Here is a 12,502-nt window from a genome sequence, read left to right as displayed (position 1 = left end):
GCAAGTTCTGAATCACATACTATGATAGGTTTCTTGAAAAAGCCAGATAAACTTGCAAGTTAAGAAAAATTTGCTGTATTATATGCAAGATGAAGTATATACCTTCGGAGTTCTTCATCTTCCCGTACATCTCCGAAGACTTCTTGAGTTTTCTTTAAAAAGACATGGAAGAGTAGTTTTGAGAGTTATCTGAATCGTTATAAATAACTGGGTCATATCCTTGCTTAAACCCTGTTGTAAAGGCTGGGCACCCCTGCTAATGCAGCCAAGGAAAGGAATTTTAATTTTATCATTCCTTTCTTTATTTAACCGTGTGCTTGGCAGTCAACACCACTCTTTAATCTCTCACCCTGCTAACTGGTATTTTGAAGCAATGTCTGCTCTCTGCCCTTTTTCGCCCAGCTGTATGCTGCACAGACAGCAATTAACCCTCTATTTCCTAAGCTGCAACAGGACAAGATTCACCCTCTTGGTGACTCTAAACATTCATTTACTCCCTTTGATTGGCTACGCAACATTAGTGTAGCATCAAAGATGAGATTTTAATCTCTGTACAGAGAAAAGGGAAAGCATTTCAAATTATTCTCACTAGAGACAGTGGCTTGCAACAATATAAGAATGGTATTAAAATCGTTAGTAGTCTGAATCCAGAGGCAATTTAAATAGGTTCACAAGTACTAATGGTGAACTGTGCAAAAACCTTAGTTTTTTGAGCAAATGGTAAAAATAGATATATTTCACGTAACTGGCCATTTATCTCCAAAACCAAATATTCAGTGATGACTTACTTCTGAGGGCAGTACACTTGGACACAGCCATTTATCCAGCAGCTTATCCCAAATTTTGTTCATATCCAAGTCGTTAATGTCCGCTATTTCCTTAGCTGCCGTATGGATATCTACATAAATAGATTGAGACAACAGATTTACAGACTAGCATTATATTGCTTAGCATTTTTGAAAATAACTACTTTTTGGTTCTTCGAAACTAGACTAAGCATATACTCACCCGGATAATCTCTGCCAGTTGGATTTTGGATTCTTTGGTCTATACTGTGGTGTTCGTATAACAAAATGATAAGATTTGCTGGTTTCCCAATAGACTTTAAATGCTCTGCGGTGTTCAGCTTGTGCGTTATTAGAACATTTTCTGTCGCTGATCGCTTATACTGTATATATAATTTCTTCTGTAGGACTTCTGCTTTTTCACATGAATCATCCTTTAGCAAAACACAGTTTTTAAATAAAGCAATCTCCTTTTACTCAAAAGCTCTAGAAAAATCATTAACTTTTTATAGTCCAGAACATTCAACTGGGGAACTAGTATTAATAATATTAACCATGCTGCTCTAGCAAGAAAATATTTTAAAAAAATTGTAAACAAAGTCATGCTGTGAAAAAGTCAAATATGTGTATGTACCACATGCACCAGTATGTAAAATTAAAACATTTTGGAGGTAAGATGGAAAAGAAAAAATATTTAACATTAAATCTTATCTACTGGAATTATAGTTCAGTTTTGGCACAATTCTATTTAAAAGTGTGACTAAGTGTCAGAGAACTATTTAGTGTTCACCATGTCTCAACAGCATATTTGAAATTTATAAGCAATGATGAGATTCTCATTCACTTTTTCCTACCAACCATGAAAAATCAGCCTAAGGTAAAGAGTCAAAGCAGACTTTTAATATATATATGCTCCTACAAATAGCTAAAGAGTCTTGGAACTCAAAACACAAATTAATAATGCTACTGATCCAACATCTGGAACAGGCTCTATCTGATTCTTCCGCAGCAATAGAAATGCTCATAAGACGAGAAAGAACATCTTCTTCCTTTAGGTTGTACACTTATTTGTTCAACCTCCAAGAACCGTAAGCCTAATTTTTGCTAGGTCATGAACAGAGGAGAATGTTAATGGAAAGAGACAGTTCTTTGGGGGAATGACAACAGAAGTGACTCCTCAGAAGAAAGTACTTCCCATAACAGGGTTGGTTATGATACATTTTATGTATCACTGCCCAAAACACCAAGAGACAAAGAGCTAACAAATACCTGAGTATACAACAAGAGCTTTGCAAGAAGTTTGCCATTACCTTAGCTGTAGTATTCTTTAACCATTTCTCGGCCAGAAAGAGACAAAATTTCAATGCTTGAATCTGGTCAGGACCTTTTTTTAAGGAAAAAAAAAAGGGGGGGGGGGGGGAAAAGTGAATAGAGTTAGCTTTCATGAATCTCCTCTAACTTATACAGAATATCCATTTTATTTTAATGTGTTTGTTTGTTTGTTTGTTTTATTTTTTATAAAGCTACTAAAGAGTTTAGGAGTGCTCTTGTTCCTAAAAAGTATCTATTTGGATTCTGATAAGGGAGAAGATAGCTTAAATCTGGCTGAAATATTTGCTTTTGCTGGCAAGCTTGTCTGTCAGAAGATGGTACGTTGGGGAAAGCTAAACATGCAAGAACTTTTACCAAGGCAACATGGCTTAAAATAGGAAAAAAAGGATTTAACAGTGATAGTATTACACAATGGGTGTCATTCTAGCCTACTTTTCAAAACTGGATGTAGGAGACAAATGGTTTTTGTTCTCCAGCTTCCTCAGGTTTTATCTCAGAATACTGAACAGATGTTTGGTTACAGTCTAGCTTTTCTTTTTTTAAACGTATGCTCCTCCTCCTATTACTTTCCCCCTCAGGTCATCAGATATGCACCTTACCTGTTGGAAATTCTTGTGCGATCTTGTGAGCCATAGCTACAGCCCACTCTGGATTAATTATAGACAGCAAATATGACTGAATTGTCTGCACAGTTTTAGTTGTTTCCTTGTTAACAACTGATGTATATCCAGTGTTTCTCATTTCATATATTTTTGGTTTCAATTTTTTTTTAAAGACATGTTGAGCTGCAGACATGTGTAAAGTATCCAGTGAAACCTAGAAAAGCATTAAAGAAGATTAAACATTGTCAGAATGTCTGTACTGAGACCAAAATCACACAGAAAGAAGAAAGCTTGTACTATTTCTTGTGTAGGGGCAAAAAAGGAAAATTTTGAAATAAATCCTTTCAAGATGCAACGTTACCTTCATTAGTTTGGAAATCAACAGAAGTGTTGGAAAGGTTTCCTCACTGAGCTCTGCAGCTGCAAGGAAAAAGACAGCAGCTTATGACAGTGTCGCAGTCCAGTTGCAGCTTTCTCTATGAAATTAAGCACTTTCAGTCTATTGTTAGATGCAGACCTCCACTGGGAGCAAAAGATTTTAATTTTAATTTATAAGATTATAAATTGGCCTAGCTTGTCAGATATGTGGGTTACTTTGGTCTTTGGGAGGCCCTAAAAAAATCATCTGAGGATTGAATTCTGCATTGTATTTATTGTCTTAGCTCCACTGAAAGCCAGATACCTCACTAGAAAGAAATTTGGGACCACGAATGCTTCCACAAGCACTTGGGAATATAACTGTATTAATAAAGAAATACAGGTAATATAAAATATATACTGTAGAACTTTAAAGTTCATAGATAGCAGAGAAAGGGAATCATACATTTATATAGCCAGAAAAAATACTGAACATACATATAATGTTCCAGAAACACTGCGCAGTTCTGAAGAATATCAAATGAAAAGGCAGTCTGGTTTCAGCAGCTGGAGATAAGGGAATCACATGCTCTGCAACATATTGGTGTTCCAGGTCCACAGGTGGGGAAATTCTTTTATAAGACTCCAGATGTTTGAGAAGGCTTAAAGCCTAGGGGAAAAAAATAATTAAACAAAAAAAAAGAAAGAGCAAGGAAAAAAAAAAGCCACAGGACTACTCTGTCTTGGCCTCCCTCCCCCTGCCAATAAAATGTGCCTGAAGACTATTTTTGGGCAGATTTGCTATATATATATATCTGTAGAGTTTTATCCCTCTTACAAACCATTGCTGAGAAACAGCTAGAGATCACTAGTTCTTGAATATTATTTTCTGAATGAGAGCAGTAGAATTATTCAATTAATTTCAACACTCTTGAATAACTACACTAATAAGCAGAAAAAAACAGAATACAGAAGCCATTAACAAGATATGGACACACCTGATTTATCTGGATATTGGTGTTCTTCTCATCAGCATTCTGCATTACTTTCAGGACAATTTCAATAGTTTCATAGTCATAAGGATCAAGCTGTTCAAAATAATGACCAATTTTATAGTGATTTGTCTTACAAAACATAAAACTGAGTTAACTTTTTTCAATTTTAATACCAACTATACTGACATAACATTGGAGAAAGAGTATAAGCGTCACAACATACATCTCTAAAACAAGAGACTTCTACTTCATAATCAAAAAAAAAATTGTCAGGGCATTGCAGAAAGACCAGGCATTAAGTGATTAAAAAGATAAAAGAAGAAAAACTACCCAGATATACATTGGTTTTTGCCCCTATCTACTTTAATGTAGTAATTTTAATTAGTTCCAGTGTGGTTAATTTTTAGAAGTGGCTTTTTTGTTTGATTACTGTCCATTGCTTTTTTAAGAGAAGTTGTGAAGAAAAACTCTACTATTTTTAAAGAAAATTAGACTTATTGCTCTATTTTTTTTCTAGAAAAGTAGAAAGCTGAAAATTTACATTCTATAGCACAACTGGAAAAAATAGTCTTTTGAAATTTCTATGGAATTAATAATCTGCCACTCAAGTGTTGTGCAGCATTAGACTCAATGCATACTTCTGGGATTTTAAAAAATTTTTTAATTTTATTTTTACCTTGAACAATATTCCACTGAGGCTAGTAACCAGCTCTTTTGTGCTTTTCAGTAGAGGAATTATTTCTAATGCTCTAGCCAGTAATGTGGAATGAGGTTGTTTCTGACTGTATTCTGCCGAGTCATCTTCAACATGATTTGTATTGGTGTTCTGGAGAAGAAGTGTTTCAATGCAAAGCTGCAGTGCGGCATCACTGTCCAGCATGAAAGTACTAGAAGAGGACAGAATATTATTTTCTTTGTGACCTGTGATGTCATCAAGCTGCTTATTTCCCTATGAAAAACTTCACCAGAGACCAGTATGTATTCCGATGCATACTATTTTTTAAAGAACAATTTGTATATTATATAAATTAGTATCTATTTAAACAAAAATAGGTTTCCATAGGCACGGTTATCATTACAGCAGCAATTAGACACAATTGATTTGCTTCAATTATTACCTGCAGTAATTCAATATGAGATCCGTGTTTACTTTTGGATTTTGTACCAGTGTTCTTATGAGTTCCTTCTTTCTTATTGGGGGTTGTCTAAACACAGTCTCAAAAGAAATCTACAAATAAAGAAATATTTAATGTTCTTCCCAAAGAAGTCTTTCAGACAATATCAAGACTAATTCCTTACATAGTTAACCTTTTTCTTTAGTTTAAATCCAGAGATTTTTAGAGCAGGAAAAAGCAGTACATTTGCTGACTATTCCCTGTGCCAAATAATGCTTAAGCACTCAAAGTTCTTTTATAGCACTCTCAGTTATTACATTCTCATTTTCTGAACTTTATTTAAGTAGGCAGAATGAGAAGTTAAGAACAAAAAAAAAACCACCAAAAACAAAACTCAACTTTCCTTACGTTTGAATGGAAAATTATTTAAAATCAACAAGCAATACATCCTCTGAATGTACTGACATTTAATCAGTTAATAAAAGCCTAGAATAAATAAATAGTAGATAAAAATCAAACTCACGCCAAATTTACCGAGCTGGATACCCCATTCTGCATCAGTAACCAATTCTTGGAATTTTCTTTTTTCTTCTGCTTCACCACATTGGGTAGCAAGCTGTACTCCAACCAAAGCAACTGCCTTCAAAAAGTGAGAAAGGAAGTGAACAGAAGTACAGTAAATAATCTGAAAACTGAAAATCGTAAGCTCTAAATCTCTGGAGGAGGTAAAAACAATTTCACAGATGATCGCACAACTGTGTACGATGGAAACAATCTTCACAGAACATATTACCAGGATTTCCTCACCTGCTCAGTTAGTAGTTCAAAACTACTTTAAAATTCAGTTTTTCTCTCAAAAATATTTTAACAGTACTGCACTGATGTAAGTGCAATTAATACAAAAGGTGTTTTTAGACATCATCTCTTCTCCATATTTATGTTACTTTCCCTCCCTATTTCTTTGTTATGCTTTACTTCCCAGCTTCCTTTATGTTTTAATAGGAGTATTTATTTATTCATTCTTTTTGTGAAAATTGCTATGAGAGAACAATTTCTCCAAAATACTGTAGGTGTAAGTTATGGTGGGATCTGAAAAAGCAAACAACAACAACAACAACAAAAAACACCAAAAAACCAAACAATTTCAAGCCTTGAAATAAGTCATAATGAGGTAAGCAAATGCTTGGATGCGCATCATGCTTATTAACAATCTTACTCTGTGGCAAACAGTAGTAGCGTATCTCTTAGTGGTTCCCTGGAGCAAGGAACTTGTTCAGACAGCTATAGCCTTAATAAAGGCAAACTATTGCATTTCTTTATGATATTGCTGACATCTTGAAGAAATTCTTAAACATTCTGTATATGCTAAAGAAATATATTGGCTTGTGAATTTACCAGAACTTTTTTGTAATTTTGCCACGTATTGTTTATGACATCCCATAGCTTATTGAACATATCTTCCTTGGGCAAAATTGTGCAATATCCCAGTGCCAGGTTCTGATCTATGAGACGACAGTTGAAGACCTGTGTTTTGGAAAGAAAAGTTAAAAACTTTAGGAATTTGATTAAATAGGTCTGTTTGTATGAAGTATAACAATTTTTTATTATTATTTTTTAATACAGTCCCAGAAAGCTGGGACTGTAGGGGCCAACCCTGTTAGGCCATCCAGCTCACCCCTGCCCAACTGAAACATGAAGCTTTGTCACCCAATCCCCTCTCACCACTTCAGTACTGTCAGTGCTTCCCCTCATCTTCATCATGGTTTTCCAGGGTGCATGATTTTTCCCCAACGCATGCATTTTGTGGCATTTGGCCACATGATAATTTCAGAATGGGCTTCTGTAATATGAAGGGTAGTCCCTTCTTTGATAGGGCAGAAGAAAGGGGCTCTTTCTTACCCCTTTCAGACCATTCTTACCTTGTGTAGTAAGGTCAGGATAGTGGTCATAATTACTGAAGTAGACTTCTGTTTCATTGCAATAAGAAAGCTTTTGGTTTCAGCTAGCGTACTGACATCATGTAGCTAATATAAAAAGAGACAATCAGCACACACTTAAAAATAAATTGCAAGTCTTCAACTTCTTACCATTTATAGCATATTAAGAGGTACTGCAGTAATTGTATTTTCAGATTTAATTAAGGTCTTAAAAAAGATCTCTTCCAGTTAGAAAAAGAATTTCATTTTCCCAGTGCTTTTGAACTGGGGAGCATGACTTCAATATTCTACTCTGCAACATTCAATATTCTACTTGCAACTTTTCCCAGCCTAACCAATGATAACACAATGTAAAAGGGTATAATAAGCCATTATTAACCTTCATTTTACTCCTGGCCTCCCTGCAGGGGCTAGAAGTGTAGTTTTGAATCTACTTCGTAAAGAGAAACAGAAGACCACAAGAAATAGGGAAGAAACTGCCAGCTCTGTTCACAAAATGGCTGAACATTTCATCAGGTGGTAGTAATTTTTTACAAGGTCATGGCAATAGCCTCTCCCTAACCTATCAAATACTTATAAAACTAAACTTGTTTACAGTTGCCATACTTGTAAGATTTACTCTCAGAAAAATTCAGCATAGCCCTTGTCATACCTTCTCACTCAGGGACAAATTCATGTTGTTTGATACACCATGTTGAAGACAGGATCCAAATGAGCAGACTATTAGCCGCAAAGCTAACTCGCACTGACTGCACTCCATGAGGTTTTGTAGCGCTGCGCAGATGGGAGTTCTAGCTGGCAGCAAAAGGTTCTGTCCTATGATATATTTCAGAAACAGAAATAATCTCAGAAAGTGAATATTTGAAATATGCATATTATTTTTAGAATATCAAAATTAATATGCCACAAGATGAGCTTTAGCCTCCTTTGAAACTTTAAATTTTCAGAGTTTTTTACTTAATTCAGACTCCCATTTTAGTTCAAATAACAGAAGTTTGCCATCTTCTTGGAAAGGCTCTAGTTAATGCTCATAGTGGTAGAACTGTAGTGAAGTACAGGCTTTGACAACATGCCCAAAATTACATGGATGAATGGTAGCAATTGCAATCTAGCCAGGCGTGTTCTGTGCTGAACCAAGCTGTCTCCCTAGCATATGGCTTTAAGAGGAACTCCTAGGCAACTATTTAAAAACTATAAATTATTCATTCTTGCATAGGTTTAATTCAAATCTGGCATTTTTTGGTTGTCTGATTTATACTTTTGAATTGGTGAATCTGCCACCGTGATACCTTTAATAAATGCGCAGTTTGCCAGGCTGATAGAGTCCAAAGGATAGAGCTTGTTCTCTGGAAGACAGACAAATACACATTTGCAATGTACTAAGGTCTCAGCAACACTGTAAAGCCTCGAAGTACCTTAAAAATACTGCACTTCGAGTACCTAAAATACATAAAATACAAATTGGATAAGAACAGAAGACATATGTATTCTAAGAGCCAGGATTGCATTTTTTATTTTTATTTTTTACTGTGCTTCATCAGAAGTTATTTTACAGAAGGGAATATCTTTTCAAATTCCGGAAGGAATATATACCAATAGTTTTCAGTTACTGTTTTGTGTGTATTTCTTCCAGGAGCTTGTCTAACTGAGATTTCTGAGGTGTTAATTTCTATACAGGCACAGGTGTCAAATTGTCCTAGATAAAAATCACTATGAAATACAGCTTGTATATTGACTCAGTGTTCAGGAATGCGAGTTTACCAGAAACAGGCAGAAGAGAAGAAATAGTTTCATATGCAACTGGAAGAGCTATTTGTGGATCAAGAACTATCCCATCTTCATTAAAGAAGTCATTGTAAGTCCACTCTTCATAAGGATCTTTATCTCCTCCAAAAGACATTGTCTAAATAAAAACATTGTCAAAATTACATACAATAAAAAGAACGGCTAATGAGTATGTCTACTCACAAACTAAATGTTTCAAAAAATTAGTTGATAAACAAAAGAATAGTAAATGATCTTATATTTGAAAATGGATTCTATTGCACTACTTTTTGTTAAATGTCCACTAGCATTAAATATATTTCCTACTTATGCAGCAACCACACTTCTCTTTCATGTGGCATTTATTTAGTTGCACAGCCCAAACTCATTCTCAATTAATTTAATGGAGGCTTTCATAAACATTCTAGGCAAACATTTTTCAAATGGATCATTTTTTAGAAAAATAACATTCAGTGCATAAATATGCTTGCCTAGTCATTTTGATCTATTCCACTCAAAGTGTAAGAGCCCATTCATTTCAAGTAGCTCAAAGCATTACTCGACCTGAACAAAAAACAAAGATGCTATTCAAGAACTTGATCCATGTTAAGTTTTACAAAATAGCTGGGAACGCTTTCACATAATACATGCATTTAAGAAAAATAAAATAAAGTAAAATCAATAATCACCCCCTCCTTGCCATTGTTTTCATTTTTTTTTTTAAGAAAGCTTTTTTTTTTTTTTTTTTTTTTTTTTTTAGAGAGAGAGAGAGAGAGCTTTCTATGCTCTCTGGCAGTCTTGGCAGCAGTTACTGAGTAAAAGCCCCACTATTTTCAGTCACACTAGTAGGATTTATTAATACACAAGTGGAGTATTACTTGTGCCACTGCTGCACTGCTTTCAGTACTCAAATCGTCTACTCCTTACACTGAAGTACATGCATATTCAGGGAAACTCTAATTTGTAGAGTTGTGGGCTTCTTTGTTTTGCCTTTGTTTCTTTTTGAACAAACTAATTAAGTATTGCTGAAGGAATGGGAAAAAATACATGTACAATGAACTCTATTCAGTCAATCAAGTCATTACATATACTCAAAAATTCTAATTTAAATTAGAAGAAATTACCTTTGCTGTAAATCCATAGTTTTCTATTTGACACTGTCTGTAAATTTCCTTGGCAGCCAAAGTATAATTTACATAGTTCCAGAGAATCTAGTAGCAAATCTGTAAAAATATTAAGATCATTATTAATATACTATGAACGGAAGGCTCATGTACCCTATTAAAAGCAAACCATATTTTGCAGCACCTATTTGGACAGATAATTTATACAGAATTTTGCTTTTGGTCGGTTCTCCAATATGAACACAAATAAATAGTGTTCAGTAATTACAGTAATTACCTGGACTACATACAGTAGCTGCTTGACAAGCCATTTCATAGATCACTGCAGGAAGATTTATATCTTTAGGAGTGATCATTGGAACATCAGCTCCCAACATGTGACAAAGCCTCTGACATGCTGAAAACAGTAGCTTCCCCGTTTCTTCATTACAGCGATTTTCATAGAAGTCCCTATTAAAAAATGGATGTTAAAAATAAATAATAATAAAAAGTCCAATAGTCCCTAGGGCTTTTACTTAAGGCAACATTCTGTTCTAATTCTTTAATTCTCTTTTACTTATTTCACCTATGTGACTCACTGCAATTAAGCTTCTGTGACTGACGAGAAAAAAACACAATGGAGCTTGCCTTAGAGATGTATCCTGAGAGATACAGAACATAATAATAAGAAGAAATATATTTAAGATTTTCATCTGACCTCTCTGGGGGAAGATAATAGTAAGTTTAAATTATCTGACAACCCAAGCATGACGAAGAGACCAGTTAGAAACCATGAAGTGGTCCATATGGTCAGTGTACAACAATTTTCTTCTATGTAAGCTGAGAAGCTCTCCTAATGGTTATTTAAGATTATGCCTTACTTATATCTCACCATAAAACTGTAGGGAAACTTCTACTTAGCAATCACATGTTATGGCAAAAAACATTGACAGTATTGAGATACTAAAGTTTACATTCCTATTACATACAAGCAATATAAGCATATTGCTTACACACTCATTTTTAGAAAAACAAAACAAACAAAACCCTTGCCTTTACTCTACACATCTACTTGTTTTTACAAATATCAGAAATACTACACAAAAGTCCATTAAAGAGTTAGCCTCTTGAAAATCTCTGCAATTTTACCTGCATATTTTTACAGCATCTTCAACTTTTCCAGCATCTAATGCTCTCAAGACCAGTTTTTCTCCCAGTTCTTGCTCTGACCTTTGCAGGAGCAAAGCTAGTTTGTACAGCCTTGATTCAGTAGAACGATTCTTTATTTTACCATCTTCTGAATTACAATTCATTGTCTGTTCTTTTCTAGACTTTGACAGAGATCTGACAGTTTCATAAGCTTTGATGTGCGTCTCAAGAAGCCTAGACATCAGCATAGGATTCCTAAAGTCTTCAACTGAAAGGAAGATATCAAAGTCTTCCTACAACAAAAAATAAGATGATATACTTGCATTCATGTAACTTAATTTAGAATTTTTCTTGTTAAAACATTTTTATTTCTTGCTTCATTCTTAGAGGAGTATTTTCAGCAAGAAGGTGACTTTATTATTATTTAATTTCTGCCAGTTACTGATTCATGCAGTAAATTAGAGAATTTTGCTAGGCAATGGATAAACAAAAAACCCTGAAGGATATTTCTTGCTCAAATACTGTATTAAAAAATTAAGGTTACAAACCATAATAAAACCTTAATAAAATATTACAGTACTCTATCATGAAAACTTTGAAGTGTTAACAATTAAGACTTTGGGGAGAGTATCTAATCTTTTGCTTTAAACAGACACTATGAGGTTCTATTGTTTCTTGCCAGAGCCACAAACATGTACTTACGTAAGTAATTTTAGCCACAACCTTTGTAATAAGGTAAAGACTAAGGTTAGAAAACATTGTAAAGTAATATGAAGAGTGTTTTATCAACTAGATACTGCTTCACCTTTTAATGTAATAATATGAAAGAAAGGGGGAGAGAGAGAGATTTCAAAACTAACTAACTAAATAAATAAAAATCTTACATTGGACAACCTGGACTTAAAGCATAGACTTCAATCTCCTTTCACATTAATATCTCCAACTCCAGCCTGTGCCTGGCTATGGTCTCAGACAGTACCAGTCAGCATGCCAGAGACTGTGCTAACAATTTAAGAGACCAGCTGAGTTCCAGTGCTTGGGAACTTTCCCAGGCACCATTTAATTTGGCTATAGAATCTCTGAAGTCTATTGAAGCCACAGAATCTCTTTGAATAAAACAACCTTTGCACATAAATTGTGAATACAAATAATTTTCAACATTATCCATATTAGAAGAACAGGTAAAAAAAACTACAGTAAATCAAAAGTAGTTTGACACTATAAAGATACCTACCTGTAGGGTAGCAAGTGTTTCAAACATTTTTAGGTTTGCTTCACATTCATCCTTCTTCAGAGGATTGTCTGTCGGAGAAGAAAAAACATTACTTCCTGATTGCTTTTTACAAACAAAACGTAAGACTTT

General features: G+C 34.5%; 1 protein-coding gene across 1 annotated transcript in view; it reads right to left on the bottom strand.

The window, feature by feature from the left end:
- KNTC1 (kinetochore associated 1) overlaps positions 1-12,502 on the bottom strand; it is a 38,748-nt gene that overhangs the window by 8,843 nt on the left and 17,403 nt on the right. The window contains 21 exon segments of the mRNA XM_050714288.1: positions 103-152; positions 789-898; positions 1,009-1,219; positions 2,096-2,169; positions 2,717-2,933; positions 3,081-3,139; positions 3,575-3,746; positions 4,075-4,164; positions 4,748-4,958; positions 5,190-5,299; positions 5,710-5,826; positions 6,582-6,710; positions 7,106-7,210; positions 7,776-7,939; positions 8,413-8,469; positions 8,885-9,026; positions 10,012-10,077; positions 10,079-10,110; positions 10,289-10,461; positions 11,140-11,432; positions 12,374-12,441. Of these exon segments, the coding sequence (XP_050570245.1) occupies positions 103-152; positions 789-898; positions 1,009-1,219; positions 2,096-2,169; positions 2,717-2,933; positions 3,081-3,139; positions 3,575-3,746; positions 4,075-4,164; positions 4,748-4,958; positions 5,190-5,299; positions 5,710-5,826; positions 6,582-6,710; positions 7,106-7,210; positions 7,776-7,939; positions 8,413-8,469; positions 8,885-9,026; positions 10,012-10,077; positions 10,079-10,110; positions 10,289-10,461; positions 11,140-11,432; positions 12,374-12,441 (2,650 nt within the window).

The sequence above is a fragment of the Cygnus atratus genome, chromosome 17, assembly GCF_013377495.2.
Source record: "Cygnus atratus isolate AKBS03 ecotype Queensland, Australia chromosome 17, CAtr_DNAZoo_HiC_assembly, whole genome shotgun sequence".
Classification (NCBI taxonomy): domain Eukaryota; kingdom Metazoa; phylum Chordata; class Aves; order Anseriformes; family Anatidae; genus Cygnus; species Cygnus atratus.
The sequence above is the reverse complement of the archived record's forward strand: the minus strand, read 5'-3'. Positions and strand labels throughout refer to the sequence as shown.